At 35.0% G+C, this 17,553-nt stretch overlaps 1 protein-coding gene across 1 annotated transcript; it reads left to right on the top strand.

Moving 5' to 3' along the window:
• Positions 1–3,211: 3,211 nt before the first annotated feature.
• On the top strand, positions 3,212–17,345 carry LOC114742846 (E3 ubiquitin-protein ligase UPL6). The gene is made up of 27 exons (XM_028931059.1): positions 3,212–3,347; positions 3,577–3,768; positions 4,796–4,893; positions 5,098–5,225; positions 5,896–6,007; positions 6,396–6,576; positions 7,607–7,789; positions 8,658–8,840; positions 8,998–9,079; positions 9,277–9,395; positions 9,503–9,804; positions 9,962–10,058; positions 10,579–10,722; positions 10,802–10,885; positions 11,385–11,471; positions 11,664–11,804; positions 11,926–12,051; positions 12,786–12,884; positions 13,059–13,126; positions 13,644–13,710; positions 14,254–14,424; positions 14,509–14,598; positions 15,273–15,353; positions 15,624–15,697; positions 15,783–15,854; positions 16,000–16,089; positions 16,853–17,345. The coding sequence occupies exons 2-27, from the start codon at positions 3,610–3,612 to the stop codon at positions 16,917–16,919; spliced, it is 3,105 nt and encodes a 1,034-aa protein (XP_028786892.1). The 5' UTR covers positions 3,212–3,347; positions 3,577–3,609; the 3' UTR covers positions 16,920–17,345.
• The last annotated feature ends 208 nt before the right edge of the window (positions 17,346–17,553 follow it).

Genomic DNA, 17,553 nt, shown 5'->3' with positions numbered 1-17,553 from the left:
ACCCGCCGAATTAACTTTCTCCCCTCCTCACTCTCTCTCTCTCCTTTTCTCACCTTCCTTTCATTGTTCATTCACCCATAGCTGGTAATGGTTCAGATCCAAAGAAGACGATCTAGACCTCATTAGCATCGGAACTTCAAAGTCCATATTGTCGGAAATAAAAGTAGAAGTAGAATGACGATGAGCTCTTTCGATTCCCTAATGGTGGAGCTTATTCATATCAGTGTAAGGGTCTTGAAGCTACATATAATAGCCAATCATAGCTTGAGCTTGCTGCTTATGGGTACTCTCAAACATGGCTTCATTTGGTCAAAATCCATGACGTTCTGCTTATGGGTACTGAATGTCTTATTGAAGATGGTGTAGCTTGATTGATAAAGACTTTGACTCATTTTTTGTGACCAAAAGAAATTAAGGTTGAAGCTTTGAAACTGTTTAAACATGAAGAAAAAGACAATAAAGTAGTAGCACTTGTCCAAATAGTGAATTATATAATATTTATTGGTCAACAACACTTGCACATGTATTTAGTATAAGTAATGTGAAAAATTTATAACAGGGCACACTAATTGCTATCACATAAATATATTAACAACTTTAATAGGCTCGTTGATGACTTTTTCAAATAGATTTGTAACACTTTTATATGTATTAAAAACAAGTAATCAAGAAAATTTATTACAATTTTGTCAGGTGCATTAACAACTCTTACAAATGGATCAACAACACTTTTATATGTATTAACAATGACTAATCAGAAAGATTCATTACAATTTTGTTAGACACGTTGTCAACTTTTTCAAATAGATTAACAATACTTTTATATATATATTGACAACAACTAATCAGAAAAACTTATTATAAGGCAAACCAAGCATGTTGCTGACAGCTCTTCCAAATATATTAACAACAATTTTATATATATTGATAATAAGTAATCAACAAAATTCATTACAGGCCAAACCAACTGAGAAACTTAGGCAAATTAGATATTGTCTCATTGTTAGGTGTGTTGACAATACTTTCAAATTAACTGACAACATGTTTATATGAATAGACTACACTAACTTATTTTCCACATTGTCTTTCTTTCTATCAATTTATCAAGGGCAAACTTGTCTTTTATCAACATTTGAAAATGCCAAATTAGTATCCCTATCCTGATGTGAGATTTTGCTTTTCACTAACACTGATTTGGAATTTTTTATATTTGAGGGTATTTTTTTGTCTTTTTTCCTTTGCCCTTTCTTGTATAAAATAAATAAATAAATATGGAAGCATGTCATTATGAAACGAAGCAGCATTTCATTTTGTAGTCTTCGTTTGCTTGATAGTCGCCAACAAGAAAAATAAATTTTTAGTAAAGAAGAAAAATATTACAACCGTTAAAGGGCAATATTGAATATTATTTTCCCTCAACAGTATTGAATATTGATTTTTTCCAAATATTTATTTATTTTTTGGGCCATGTCCAAATATTGAATGTTGATTCGGTTCAATAGTATTTGGTGTTATGCCCCGGGGTTGGGCGGGATCTTCTTGCTTATGCATGTTTTGCGTCAACCTAGTAATATTTTACCAGCTTTTTTGTGACTTTGTTAATATTAATTTCATCTTTTCCCAATTAAACCAATATTAAATTAAGATACATGATTTTAATTGAAAAAATAGATTTTTTTCCCCCCTCACGCTATACACTGATGGAAGATAAACATTTCTGGAATGCATCCACGCACACAGAAGTACATGCACACTTTCTTTCTGTGATATTTATAAGTAGAAATTTATAAATTTACAACTTATGCTATATGTTTTTGTACAAATTCTCCAAATAATTTATTAATAATTAGTCAAATTTAGAGGATTCATTAAGAATTTTTTTTCTTGCTTAAATGCTTATCACTCATTTGTAAGTTTCTCTTCTTCGATGCGATATTTTTCCTAGTATGCACGCAAGCCGACAACTTGATAGAAACCACCTCAAATTCAAAGCATATTATTGAACAATTAGCTGTGTTTGTGCAAACTAATACTGGGTTTAACAACAGATGAATTTCTATTTCCTGCAAGCAACTTCACACCACATCATACTAACAAGGACCCCTCTTTTATTACAAAAGGGATTATATATTAAAAAAGAAAAAGAAAAAAGAGCCACTAATGTGGATTTTACACTTCATTCCATAAATTATCTTGATTGCTCCAAGTTTCCTTTCATTGCTCTACTGGGATCTGACCAGCGTCTAGATGAGTTGATGGATCACCCTTATTTCCTACACATCACAGCATTCACGTAGCGGTGTACTGAACTTACCACTTCTGAGGTTTTTGGGCTCCCATTTGAAGATTGGGCTTATAATTCCCTCTTACATATTGGAGAATAAACTCAGCGACTCCATAGAAACGACTCTTTGTTCAAATTAATATAAAAGGCTTTTTAATAATTGATCAATTTACTCGCAGTTAACATCCAAATGTGACCGTCATACAATATTGTGCCATAAGGACTAGTTAATTAATTTTTTTAATCTATTTGAATTAGTTAACTAATTTTTATACTAACGAATAGACGGATGTAATATAATTTAGTGAAATATTCAAATCTCCCGTTCCGTCCTTTATCGAACACACGTAGCACAACATCCTCGATTTCACGAGTTTATATTTACCTAGAAAATTCACTGGTTCCAACCATGCTTTCTGGACGATATTTGAGGATTCCAATTCCAAGCAACTACAAAACAACTTTAGACAACATCCCATTTTTAAAATCTCGAAACAAACATGATTTGTTTCAAGATTTTGTTTGGCGTTCCACTCCCTACTCCAAAAGAAAAGAATGTCAAGCCCTAAATATAAATTATAAATATCCATCTCACACGTTCTTAGAAAGCTCATCAGAATTAGTTGTGTTTCAAATTTACCATCCATGATTAATATTTCTCACTGTTTAATTGTTTGTCGAGTTTTGGGGACCTGTTGGAAAATTGAAATAATTTATAGGGGCATTCAGTTCAATTTTTCCCAAGAAAAGAATAATGAAACTATGAAAGTTCTTCCCGTGACGTGGACGACGCCGACGGCGGAACAGGGGCGCCCGCCCTTCATTGCAAGAGTTGAGGGATTAAGGAATGAATATATACTACTTCCGGTCCTTAATAATTAGGACCGGAGGTAGTATTACTTTGGCCAAAACAAGAAAAAAAAAAAAAAAGCAGGAATATGCACACATATATATAGCCACTGTTGTGTGTTCCCCATCAAGTGGACTTCCTCCTCCCCAACACGGGCTCGCTGGGAAAGTGAGAGAAAGATCGGAAAACTTCTCCGTGAACCATATTAATACAGTACATAAATTTCAATTTCCCTTAAAAAATTATTTTTCCCTAATCATATTCATATTCATAAACATATATTGTATTCCAAATCGCCTACCTCGCATGGAAGTTGCTTCACAGCTCCTTCGATTCTAGGGCAACTTTTATTTCTCCAAGCATTTTCCTTTTTACTCAAGCTAGCTGTCATTGAAAATTCAACAGCGCTGCGTGCTACGATTTTAATTATTATGTGAATTAGGGCGTGAGTTGGCCAAGCTCGCATAGTAGAAAAATGTTCTTCTCCGGCGATCCATCCACTAGGAAGCGGGTTGATTTGGGAGGCCGCAGCTCAAAGGAAAGGGATAGGCAAAAGCTCCTAGAGCAGACGAGATTAGAGCGGAACCGGCGCTTATGGTTGCGCCAGCAAAACTCTTCCGCGGTGAAAATCCAGGTTTTGTTTTGAATGCATTTAAATGTTCAATCTGGCAATCGGTGTACTTCACGTTTCTTGTAGTTGTTTATCGAAATACTAAATTTTATGTCAAGTCTGGTAGCTAGTGGAAGTTACTACATTCTTCACATCGCCGGGGCTAAGTGCTAGTCAGTGGCATCTGCACCGTATAGAATTGTAAATTGTTTGTGCTATTTGATGTTATCTTTCTCCAATTGAAGCCCTCAGCACAATCAAGTAGGTCAGTTGTTTGCTGGATGGACTAGGGGAACGAAAACGATACTTAGACATGATAAAAGTAATTGATTTTGTGTCTCTTATTGATTCATCATGCTTCAGTAATGTAAAATTGTAATTTCGTAATAGTTGGCTTTGTCAATGTAGATCGATGTGGTCCATACTCCATTAAAGCGTCTTTTGTAGTTGTTTTGTTTTGTATTTTATTGATTGACAAAAGTTCAGAAACCCGGAATAGCATGTATGCTGCTTCACCAATGTGAGATGCCCCCTTATATAAGAAATTATGCAAAAATGATTATTGGTGTTTAGGTTTCCATGAAGCCAACGAAGATATTCGGTGGACTTGACAATATCAGCTAGAAAGATGTGGCTGGATAAATTACCATTAGTATCCTACTTCCCCTACGTTTTCATCTGCAGTCAGATTGTAGTATTACAATTCAAGCCGTGGCAAAAGTCACTTGAATCTACCCTGCCCTTCCCCCACACACACCGGGAGAAAAAAAAAAAAAATCACTTGAATCCAATTTCTGTTTCTCTGAAAAAAGAGTTCACGCAATTTCAGGTGCTATTGATTTTTGTAGGTTCCGTTCATTTTGAATGTTTAGCCATGTTGAATTAAGACCGTACGTTATATTACTTGGCTTCAGAGTTTAGCTACCTGGATTCTGGTTTGATGTCTATTGTAATTAATGTATGTTTGCTGCTGGTAAGGTGCATAAATCTGGATTGGTAATCATTATTGCTTCATGAATATCTTGCAAAGATTAACTGGTTCTTGTTACAGAAATGCTTCAGAGGGCGAAAAGCTGTCTTAGCTGAACAGTCTAAGGTGCGAGAGCAGTTCCATAAAACCTATGGCAAGCACTGCCAAAATGTAGACAGGTGGTGTTTGAGTATAATTTTGAATTGTTATTTTAAAAAAATGAAAATTGTTCATTTCTTTCTCTCCTGAATCTTCTTTAGACGTTGATCAGTCAGTTAATTCTAATATTATCTTACTTTGCCATTGCACCATTACTACTCTGATTGGGTTCTTTATTTACCTCATTAGATTTTGTAGACTAATACTACCTATTGTGCATTCAGGAATGCTTTTGGTCCAGATTCTGATTTCCTTCGCCAGTTGCTCTACTTCTTTAATGCAGAAAACCTGGATGACTTCTCGATTCTTGTGAAAGCGTGCCAACTACTTCAACAGTTTGCTCAAGATAGTGGTAATTGTTAATTTATATTTTCACTGTTCCCGTTTTTTTCAGTCTTCGTTATTATTCTGTAGATTTTATGAAGTTACACCTCTCTTTCCCCTTACCTTTGATATTTCCACTCACCAATAAAGATGTTAAGCAAAAAACTTATGTAACTATTTTCTTTTTCTCTAGTTAACTTATCATACACTTTCCAGGCATAATTTGCGCTCTTTGCGGCAACCATACAGTATGTAGTTAATGAGAGAAAGAATCTGGGTTGTGGAACACACTGCTTGTTTCCTTCTCTTAGTAACTGCACGATCCGTTGTACTGTCAAATTTCTGGGCCTTCTATGCAACAGTGAGGATATTTGTGGAATGATCTTTTTTCGCTTTCCACGATTTTTTTAAAAAAAGAATTATTGTGTAATTTGGATGATTCAAATACCTCTTACAACCTTTTTTCTAAGTTGCATAATTGTCTGAGAATAAATTTATTGTGTTAACAAAAAAAAATTGGTCAGTAAGAAGTTTGCAAATTTTGTCATTGTTTAATGAATTCAACCACTGAAGAACAATTGAGGAAGCCTCTTCCCTTTTTGTGGTTTGCAGTGGAAAAGCAATCTGAAATTTTTGTAAATACCTGTCTTCATGCTTAAGTATTCTCATGAAACTTATGGGTGGACCATGTGCAACAGGGGATACTGTTAAGCTTCTTGCTGGTTTGGATTACTCATCCACATGTGCTGTAGTGAACTACCGGGTGAAGAGGTTGATATATATGTGTATTCGTGCCATACACCATCACAGGTTGGCTTTATTGCTTTATTTTGGTTTCTTTATGCTCTGGCCTATGGAATCTCTTATCATTTTATTTCTTTTCATCTTCTTTTGGAAATTTACTTGAACATTGTGTGTGGATAACACTGCCCTGCTCCTGAGTGGTGCTTTTGATTCAATGCCATCACATGAGACCTAATATATTACATGCTATAGCTATTTTGTTCTTTCTTGGTTTGGCATATGTTGTGACTGTGAGTTCTGTGCTACTGCTTCATTAATATCCTGCCCCTGCCTTAGGTTTTGATGATACTTCTTTATTACTTGTTAATATATGGGGAATACTTTTGAAGATCATTTTGTTTTTAAGTTTTTTATTTTAATTGCTCGCTTGCTTAGCTAGTGTTTGACTGGACAGATATCAGTTGAAAGATCAGCTTTTGTTGACTTCCAAGGAATCTAACGCCTCAGCTCTCCCGTTATTGGAAGTATTAGTTTTGTTGATCGATCCCAAACTCCCATGGAGCTGTAAAATAGTAGGATATCTCTTTCAAAAAAATGCATTTGCCCTACTTAGAGAGATTATTCTCACTGCAAAGGTAACACTCTATTTATTACAGTCCAATTCTTCTTTATTGCTTTTTGTGATATCGGGCAAAATTAATTGTCCTCTTGTCCTCTTGATATGGGTACTTGGTAGGAGTTTGTTGTTCCTGGAGTAAGGCTCATCATGTTTTCTTGATGACAAAAAATTACATCTTTCTAATGTCGATATTTCATCTGGAGATTGTATATATGTTGCTTTAGTTGTGAATTATGTTTTTATTCAATTCTCATTCATATTGGGATCTGATATTTATTGTGCCAATGTTCATTTTGTTAAACTAATCTAGGGCTTTAATGTTATGCAATAAAAAATTTAAACAATTATTTTGATTATTTTGTGTCTCAAAAATTCAGAAGAAATTTATTTGTTTTGTTTATTATATATTTGAGAAATATGGAAATCATTGAGGTCTAGAAGATGTAGCTTAAGTATTGTTTCATTACTGATTATTTGTGTTGAGCATCGCTTGTCAAAGTATATTGATCTTGAGATGAAAGCGATTAAATTATTTCTGGCTTCGTTCCTGTGTTTCTTCTCTGATTTCCTTATTTCGTTTTTTTATTTTCCTTTTTTAAAAAATAAATTAATGATGTGGGGATGCAATTCATTTCAAGATACGTGCTTTCTGAGAGAAACGTCAAATATTTGCTTTCAAGTTCCCTGAAACTTATACAGTCTTACTATCTATATATTGGTAGTCAAAATTTCTCAACATCTTTCTATCCACGAAAAAGACATCTACTTCAACTAATACTTTTTGCTAAAAGCTGAAAAGCCATTATGGAGTTAGGAGAAAATCACAGTCAGAATATGCCAGTATGCCAATGAAGTTACTTACTCCATATTTGTCATTAACACACAGCCACACTCTCACAGGATGACAAAAGTCCTTGTTATATTGTTTATGTGATGATTCCTGGCTTTTTTTTTTTTAATCTATCTATTATTTATTCTTTTTTGCAAAAAGACTTGTTTAATCTATAGTACAAGTCATCACACGGAAGTACTTAAATGATATGTAGGATAATGTGGAAGATTTTTTCCCCAGTGGAAAAGGATCATCATTGGAGCGTGTACTCACTGTTTTAATTTCTCACATCGGTCAGAAGCCATGTATCTGCACAGATTTTGAGACAAGATTTAGTTTCTCATCTCAGATTCTTACGATTCCTTTCTTATGGCATCTTTTCCCATACTTAAGACAGGTATTCCTATTAATTCCACTTGATGTGGCTTCTTTTTTAGCTTTTAACAAGTAAAATTGAAGAAGTTTCAAACTGGTTCTAATTATTAAGAACGTGCTTCTGCTTTATAAAGTAAGGAACAAACCAGTATTCGTTTGGTCAAGTGGATAGAACCCATCCTTGTGTTAGGAAATTATGTTGGGAGAGCTACACCTTGTTTGGATCAAATGTTGCTCAAATCTAAATTAGTTGTGGTGGTACTGGAACTCAGATATTTAAACAAAAAAGGAAAGAAAGAAAAAGAAACTGTTATGAAATTCAAAGATTTTTGAAAACCAACGAGAAACTTCGTAATTGTTAAGAATATAATTTATGAAAGAACAAACAATGAAAAGAGTCTTTATGTACTGTCTCTGCAATTCGCTTTGTGAGTTTTGAGCCTTTTGAATTTCTTTGTATCTTTTATGTTCAGATGCATGATATAACTTGGTGCATATCCCTTTATCATCCAATCTTCCTTCACTCTAAAATCTAAATAGCTATCCAATGGGAAATAATAAAAAGAATATCAGCACACTTACACAAATAACTCATAAGTAACTGGATGCTGAAAAAAGATGTGTTGCGTTGTCACTAGATGTGCCCAGGCACCACTGCAGGAACTAATACACAAGCCTCCTGTTGGATGGACTTACAACTGATCAAGAGTGACTGATTATTTTCACTCCTTGTATTGCTTATGTTTGCCATATGTAGTAGGTCTTCTTTATATCCTTATCCTTCTTGCTAGTGAATCTTTTGTATGTTTTAGTTTGTTACCGCTGTTTTAGAACTATCTTTTCTTTCAATATTTGTAAGGTTTTTAGGTTTGTTTATTTTTGGTATTTAGGCTTTTGCAACACAGGGCCGGAGCCAGCATTATATTCATCAAATGGCTAAATGTGTGCAAAACCAGATTAATTTACTACCTAAGGATATATCAGATGAATTCCCTAGCTATGCTTGTCTGCTGGGGAATATACTAGAAACTGCTGGAACTGCCTTGTCTCAGCCTGACTGTTCATTTGATATGGTAAGCGGGGAGCTTATTTGCAAAAATATGCATTCTATTTTTTTATATTACCCCTTGATCTAAAATCTCTACAGCAATTCGGGTAAAACCTTTAGAAGTTTGATACTTTCTCTTAACTCAGCATGACATTGTTGTTAATCTTTATGTCCATATTCAGGCCATAGATGTTGCTGCTGTTACCACGTATTTACTGGAGGCACTCCCATCTGTAAAAACATCAAATAAAGGGACTAAAGAAAGTAGGGTATTCAATCTTATGCTCATTTGTTTCCGTTTGATTGTTGCAAAATCTGTCTGTCGAAGAGTTTAGTCCTTAATTACTTAAATGAAAAAATCAATTTGTTCTTGTAGCATTTTAGATTTCTGTTTTTAATCAAAACCAACTGGTTCTCCTACTTTATGATTTCCTCCTAAGCTGATCGATCATATAAGTCAGGTTCTATGATTGCTGAGGATGATATGAGTGGAAATGATGAAGTTATGGAAGTAGCCATGGATAGGAAATTGGAGCAGCAAATTTGCAATGCCATAGATTCGCAATTTCTTCTGCAACTGGTATGCCATCATGGGAAATGATATTCATATTTAGAGCGTCATTTGAATGAAAACATACCTCAGCATATACTTTGAAAGTTTTGATGAAATTGTGACTTCTTGTGCAGACAAATATTCTATTTAGAGAGATGCCGTTTGTAAATGGTTGGGATCATGGACCAGATGATAGGGAAGTGGCAGCTGTTGGCGCAGTTTGTGGGTTTCTTCATGTTACTTTCAGCACACTCCCACTTGAACGGATCATGACTGTACTTGCCTACAGAACTGAAGTTGTTCCTAAGCTTTGGAGTTTTATGAAGCGGTGCCATGAGAATAAAAATTGGTCATCTTTGTCTGAGCAGCTAGCATACCTCTCTGGAGACGCACCTGGTTGGCTGTTACCTCTGGCTGTATTCTGCCCTGTCTATAAGTAAGACTCTATGTTCTGTTTTTTTTTTTTTTTATATAGTTTCCTAATTGAATGAACAATCTTCTATGTGTTGCAGGACCTTTTTTTCTGAATTGTAAATAAATTCCTCTTTGAGCTTTATGATACTGGTGTTCCCTAATGGCGTTCTTTTTATTAGGCACATGCTTATGATAGTTGATAATGAAGAATTCTATGAGCAGGAGAAACCATTATCATTGAAGGATATCAGAAGTCTTATTATTATATTGAGACAGGTACATACTACTACCTCCTGTTCTTAATATAATAGTTAGATAACTAATTTGGAGATTAAGGAAATTAGTTAAGTTAGTTATTTGTAATATGTTGTCTTCTCTAAACTATCCTCTTTAATCATGTGAAATAGCATTACCTCTTAATAAGAACCCTTACAATCAATAGGACATTTTAGAGAAAAAATTATTGGATTGAAGTCTTATAATTTGGACCAAATTCAACATCCCAACTAATTCTTATATTAAGAACCGGAAGTAGTATTTTTTTTATGTGTGAGAATAAGAAAATTGATTCTGAACTTGTTAGGGGGGGAAGTGAATTGATTGTATTGTGTAAGATGGTTTAGTTACTTGTATGTCCAAGTCCAGAGAACTTGAATATGTTACTTATTCGAGATGTGTTGCTCTTAATTGCAACTGTTGCAAGGCTGCCAAGAATTTTTGCAAAAAATGCTGAAATACTATGCTGCCGCTCAACACTTGCTGTTATTAATTCCATGCAAGTTTGCTGTTTCTGCAGGCTCTGTGGCAGCTACTGTGGGTGAACCATAACACATCTGCTTACTCAGTGAAATCTGTCCCAGTCAACTCTGCCAATAAGAGGCAGTCCATTGAAATCATTCAACAGAGGGTTAGCATTGTAATATCTGAGCTCCTCTCCCAGGTAAGAGTAACCATATTATCATAAATCTAATCTCATTTTCTTTTGGCTGCTTCTAATTTGCTCTGAATTTGCTTGATAGCTGCAAGATTGGAACAATAGGCGACAGTTTACATACCCCAGTGACTTCCATGCTGATGGAGTGAATGACTTCTTCATCTCTCAGGTATTTTCTCTGTAGAAATTCAGGTTTACTTTTATTTTGAATTTATTCTGTTGAATAGCATGGGATTACATTTATAGAAGATAAGATAGAGACACTCAAGCTCTGTAGCTTATTAATGAAACCGAGCTAAACAGAAGAAAATAAATGGGCAAAGCAATGGAGATGAACACAAGCTAATCCTATCCAAACAACCTGAACAGACTTTTAAAAAATTCCAAAATATGATTAATCTTATCATGACTGAAAACAAATTACAAAACTGAATGAAATCAAACTACACAAAATAAATAAATATATAAAAAGACAAATGATGATGATGATGATGATGAAATGAAAATGTCACATCTTCTTCGACAGTCTAATGGTGTTTCCCCATAATCCTCAACTTGGGACAGCTTGTAGAGATGGTTTTGCCAGCAATTTTAGTTCCCTGCATATGTTATTTTTTGACACTACATATTTGAAGGCTTAATCTAAACGGACAATCCTTTATCAACAGGCTGTAATAGAGACTACACGAGCTAATGAAATATTGAAGCAGGCCCCTTTTTTGATACCATTTACAAGCAGGGTCAAAATATTCACTGTAAGTATATCACTCTGCTTGCCTTGGCTTTATATCTGAATAATCTTCGTATTACAGGTCTTCAATTGATAGTGGCATTAATAACAGAGTTGATTTTCTGCAATTTATTTTGAGTGACTGGTGATTTGATGCATTAAAGTTCATGGTGACTTATCATCCTCCTCTCCTCTTTTTTCCCCCCCAAAACAATAGTCTCAACTAGCTGCGGTCAGGCAAAGACATGGGTCGCAGGCTGTATTTACAAGAAACCGGTTCAGAATAAGACGAGATCGTATTTTGGAAGATGCTTATAATCAAATGAGTCAGTTGTCAGAAGACGACCTTCGAGGACCAGTAATGTCTCTGTTTCTAAGGCTTATCATTACATTTATTAGTCATTTCTAGTTTTCTGGTCTTCATGGGCAACTAAAGATTACTTCTTTCACACAAAGTGATTGATTTAGCTGTTTTGCAGATTCGTGTGACTTTTGTCAATGAGTTTGGGGTGGAGGAGGCTGGAATTGATGGTGGTGGAATTTTCAAAGATTTCATGGAGAACATCACACGAGCTGCCTTTGATGTGCAGTATGGGTTGTTTAAGGTTCTGTGAATATTTTGATATCATTTATGCCTCGTATAAAGAGTCATGTCGTTACTTTAGACAAGCACTATAGAATAATAAGCTAATTTATTAACACACTTATGGTTGAAAGAGGTTTATTTATATTGGCTTGCTGCATGAATTCAAAGTTTATTGAAGCATCAGGGGAAATGTGGTTACCATTTGGCCGTTTGAAGTGAGAAAAAAGTTCTCTATGATTATTCTAGTCTGTAGTTAAGAACATCTGTGGACAACCATTTAAAGTGATTGTGATGGTAGACTGTAATTCAGACAAGAGAGCGAAGGAAAGGAAAAAGAGAGAGGGAATTCAGAGAGTATTGAGAGAAGAGCAGAACAGGGAGAATAAAGAAAGCAGAGGCATGCAACTGAATAGTTTGCTGTTATTGCTTATCATAACCTGAAATACAGGACAGGCAACTCATGTATATAATTAATGTACCCTGCTAGCTCTAATGTTCATATTTCTGTTTTTCTAACTGACTGACTTATAATGCCTTACTTCTTCATTTACGATATTATGATTACACAACAAATTGTTAAGTTAGTTTTATAATATTATGCTATCTCATGGAGGTAATTGTATTGTAAAATAAATAAGCATTTGAAAATGTCTACCCAGAAGCTAATTCAGCATATACTCCTGCTTTTGCCTTACTTGTATCTGCGTCTTATGGTTTTTGGATCTATGGCTTACTGATTACCGATGTATCCAGGAAACAGCAGATCACTTGCTTTACCCAAACCCTGGATCAGGAATGATTCATGAACAACATCTCCAATTTTTCCACTTTCTTGGAACTCTCCTTGCAAAGGTATAGCTTCATTTCATTATTTATTTTATTTTATGAAGTAAAACATTGCGTCCTATAATTGAATGCATACTACAAGCTTTTCCTCTTTTTTTTTTTTTGGGGGGGGGGGGGTTACATCCTTGTACCATGTTTTAAGTGTGTGGTTGTGACTTTATTTGGTGGTTAAATTCGCAGGCTATGTTTGAAGGGATTCTTGTTGATATTCCATTTGCCACCTTCTTCTTGAGCAAATTGAAACAAAAGTAAGATTTAAGGAGTCTTTTAATCTGTATTTAGTAGTTTCTTAGCTGACAATTAAAGTTGTCCAATGCTCAATGCTTCTATTGCAATGCATTGATTTACATGAATCAAAAGAAAAGGGAAGGGGAGACAGTTAATATAACTCCAGATTATTTTTTGCATGAAAAACTAGTCAGAAAACATACTAGATGGTAAGTTTATTTATGAACGGGCAAAGGAGTGAACACAAATGCTGAGAAAATATAAAAGGAGAAAAGTCTGAAAGTGAATTGCTGCATATATGGGTGTGAGCTTTACTACACCAAAGTAGATGACAAAAGGAAAATAAATAGACTAAGAATCCTTGAAGTGTAGAAATGAAAAGGCCAAAAAGTCAATGAGACAATAGAAAAGCTATAAACATTGATTGGCTTTAACCATATCATGTGATGTTTACTCTGGTCAATTAATTACCCTATCATGCCGTTGAATAGCTGGATTATATTTTTCTTGCTTTCTCAAACTTCCCCCTTGTACCAGGTACAACTATTTAAATGACTTGCCTTCCTTGGACCCAGAGTTATATCGCCACCTTATCTTTTTAAAGGTAATGTCACTTTGGTTATATCTTCCTTGCATCTTCCTTTCTTATTCTTTTTAGTGTCAAAGATATAATGAAAGGAAGAAACTGAGTTTTAAACTAGGCCGAATAACTAGGGATCAATTTACTCCTGCTACTTTCTTGGCAAGAAATGAACTGTATGGTGTAGCCACTAAATGACATGAGAAATATATGACTTCGTTTCATGTGGAGAGTTCTAGATCAAAATGGAACGTTCAGAAAATTTCTACTTTGTTTTCTGCTGTTTATTTTTACTTTCTGGTTAGCATAGATGCTATTACCCCATGTTGAACATTTTGATGCATTTAAAATGAATAGTGTCTTTGCGTTGTAAATCAGCATCCCATGTGTGTATAGACTTCAGGTTTTGGCTAGGGCGAGATGCGGAAACATGGGTGTTGGGGGAACAGGAAGGGGTTCAATTAACTTCTAGGGCTTCCTTTATTTTCTAAATGACTCGAACTTTTAACTTTTGACCTGAAGCTGACTTTTTTTCCTTGGGGGTGTGATTTGACATTTGGCTCACAGCATTATGATGGTGACATTTCGGGTTTGGAACTATACTTTGTCATTGTAAATAATGAATATGGAGAGCAGACAGAAGAGGAGTTGCTTCCTGGAGGAAGGAACCTGCGTGTCACTAATGAGAATGTCATCACATTTATCCATCTTGTAGCCAATCACCGCTTAAATTCTCAGGTGAAGTGGTAGTCCTAATTCATATCATGCTTGGATAGCCAACGAGTTAATGTTATAATTGAATTACGAGAATAATGATTTCAGATACGTCAACAAAGTTCCCATTTCTTGCGGGGTTTTCAACAACTTATACAGAAGGATTGGATTGATATGTTTAATGAGCATGAACTTCAGGTAATTTCACCATTGGGTCATATAGAGGTCGAGTTTTTTCTGCACCATACTTCACAATAATTGCTATTCCATGATTTTGTTGAGGATCCTTATAACAACAGGGATGTTTGTCATTTTCTCCCACGTCTTATACCCTCATTGTTAAAAGGATATAGAATTGTCTTGGGCTGTGAACTATGTTTCTAGTGATTCTCATTATGCATTGACTAAGAACTTCAATTTGCCCTTGCTATCATTGCTGCTGCACTCTTTTTGTGACCTTTGTTTTTAGCATCCACTTCAGCTTCTCTTCTTTTAATCTGCTTTAAGATCAAAAGCCCTGGCAGTTGCTGTCCATTTCTTTGGTTCCTTTGTGATGATGGCGTTGGTAATAAGCCTACTAATATAGTGTCTCTGTTTTCCAACTATTGTAGCATTACATCATTGCACCTTTGAAACTTTAAATTATAGGCATGACGTGCAGTATGATTTGTTCCCCTGCATGAAGATGTGGAAGACCTGATTCCTTTCTGCAGAAATGCTTGATTTTCTTATATCAGCATTATATTTCGCTGGAACTTTCTTATAGTTTTCCTTTGTACTCATTCCTCCCCTCGCGACCAGAATTTCTTTTACATGTATAACTATATGGTATTGTGATCTTATATCCCACTTGACATAATTGCTTTCCACAGCTTCTGATATCAGGTTCACTTGACAGCTTGGATGTTGATGATCTGCGGCTACACACCAACTATGTGGGAGGCTATCACAGCGTAAGTGCCCTGGCTTTCAATTTATGAATGAGAGCAAAGAATTTCAGGACAAATTAAGCATGCTGCTTGCTTCATTTAAGATCAATTTAACCTGGACTATATGAGTATTTGCGGATCTTTTAGGAATGTATATTTTATTTTGTCATCCATTCTAAATATTGGCGAGCTCTTACTTTCATCTCATGATGACAACAGCATTGCACCTTATCTGCCTTAAACAATATGTCATCATTGCCTACTGATTTTCTAATGTTTGATTTCTTCTGATAGGAACACTATGTGATTGAGATGTTTTGGGAAGTTCTCAAAGGCTTTTCATTGGAAAACAAAAAGAAGTTTTTGAAGTAAGATGTGCATAGATCTGGGACTTTGTTGTCCTTTTTGATTTGGCAAATATCAGTATGAATTATTAATGTATTTTACTCTCAGGTTTGTGACAGGTTGTTCTCGTGGACCATTGCTTGGATTCCGATATCTTGAACCCTTGTTTTGCATACAAAGGTAAATTCTGCTGTAGCATTTATGCGCTGGTATCTAATAGTAACGATTTCACAGAATGGACCGCTCAAACATCACTATTTTCCTGCATCTTTTCTTTGTTGTTTGGATTACAAAAAATGACCTGGTCTGATGTCCTTTCTTGTAGGGCGGCCGGTAATGCTTCTGAGGAATCTCTTGATAGGTTGCCTACGTCAGCTACTTGTATGAATCTGCTCAAGCTTCCTCCTTACAAAAGGTTCGTCTTAGCACTTATCTTTGCAATGTAGAAATGGATTTTTTTTTGTTTTTAAAGCTATTAGTTAAGATGATTTAGGGACGGACACTACAGATTCCTTCTGAAACTAGAATTATTTGAGCAAGTTGGCGACAGTGACATAGGTGAGGTGGGAGTAAAATTTATGCGTAGCATATTAAATATCATATTGAAATTAAACGATGGCAGTTGTGCTGAAGAGAAGCTGTCTTATCTTGGCAGGACTAACATTTTTAGCATCTGAATCAACGTTCATTGCTTCATATCTTTTTGTGGTGATTTATGAAAAAAGATTATATTTTATGCATGTGCTTTATCAACGGACGTATACTGACATACTGGTACCTGAATATATGGTTACTGTAGGTTGTGTGGCGTCTTGTTCGGTTTTTTTTTTTTTTTTTTTAATTCACATTGATTATATCTCGTACATTGTCAAGGCCATTGCCCATTGTAGTTCCCTTCATATTTACCGCAAAAGGAAGGACGGTTATTATGTTTGAATATTTGGTGATGATATTTACTCCTTGAAGGCTCATCGAAAACAGTTTTCTTTTAGCCAGTCTTTTACACGTTTTTTCCTTTTGAGTGACCTGTTCTTCAGGACTGTAGATTCTGCTTATCTCATCTCCTTTTGGCTGCCATCTTTGATCCTGGTTTATTAGTTATTTTCTTCGGATATGCATTTATTAGTTATTTTCCCTGACAAGTACGCTTAACTCTCAATTGTGTGTTGGCGGTGCAGCAAGGAGCAGCTGGAAACAAAATTACTATATGCCATAAGTGCTGACGCTGGGTTCGATTTAAGCTAAAGGGAGCCTCCTTTCTTCAGTTTATTAGTACTTTATTTAGGTTCGGTACTGCCAGACGACAGCTCACCGGTGGGCATGCCGTCAGCCTCATAGGAAGCTGCAGGAGACTACAAAATGTCAAATGCCATAGTGAGAATAGCAACGCCTTGTGTATATATGCAAATTCCTTAGTTTCTGTTTAAATGTACATATCTCTATATTATAAATTGATTTTTGAAGAAGTAACGCTTCTTCGACAGGAATTTTTCTGACGTTTTGTACTATTATAATTGAATCAGATATACGTTTGGATTTTTTTGGCTAGAGTAAAAAATTTACATCTGCGTTGCCAGAGTGTAAAAATAATGTGTCAATACTCAACTGTATGGATATGCAACATACATATTCATTCCCTATAAATTGATTGAATTCAGATGTTGGCTGCAATTCTAGCTGATTTGACTGTCACGAACTTTGACATTTGTAAAAATGATTGAATGTCAAGTACAAGTGTTTAATATAAATGTCATTTTTAAAGGCATTAAATATTTTTTTTCCTGTAAGTTATATAATACCTTTTATTTTATATAATTAATGCAAGTTATATGGTATTCCTTGGTGTTCAAAATATAGCATCAAATAATTAAATCGCACA

Source organism: Neltuma alba, unplaced genomic scaffold (genome assembly GCF_004799145.2).
Source record: "Neltuma alba isolate B1F8T4 unplaced genomic scaffold, ASM479914v2 tig00003893_pilon, whole genome shotgun sequence".
NCBI lineage: Eukaryota > Viridiplantae > Streptophyta > Magnoliopsida > Fabales > Fabaceae > Neltuma > Neltuma alba.
Note: the sequence above shows the minus strand (reverse complement) of the source record. Positions and strands in the feature narration are given on the sequence as shown.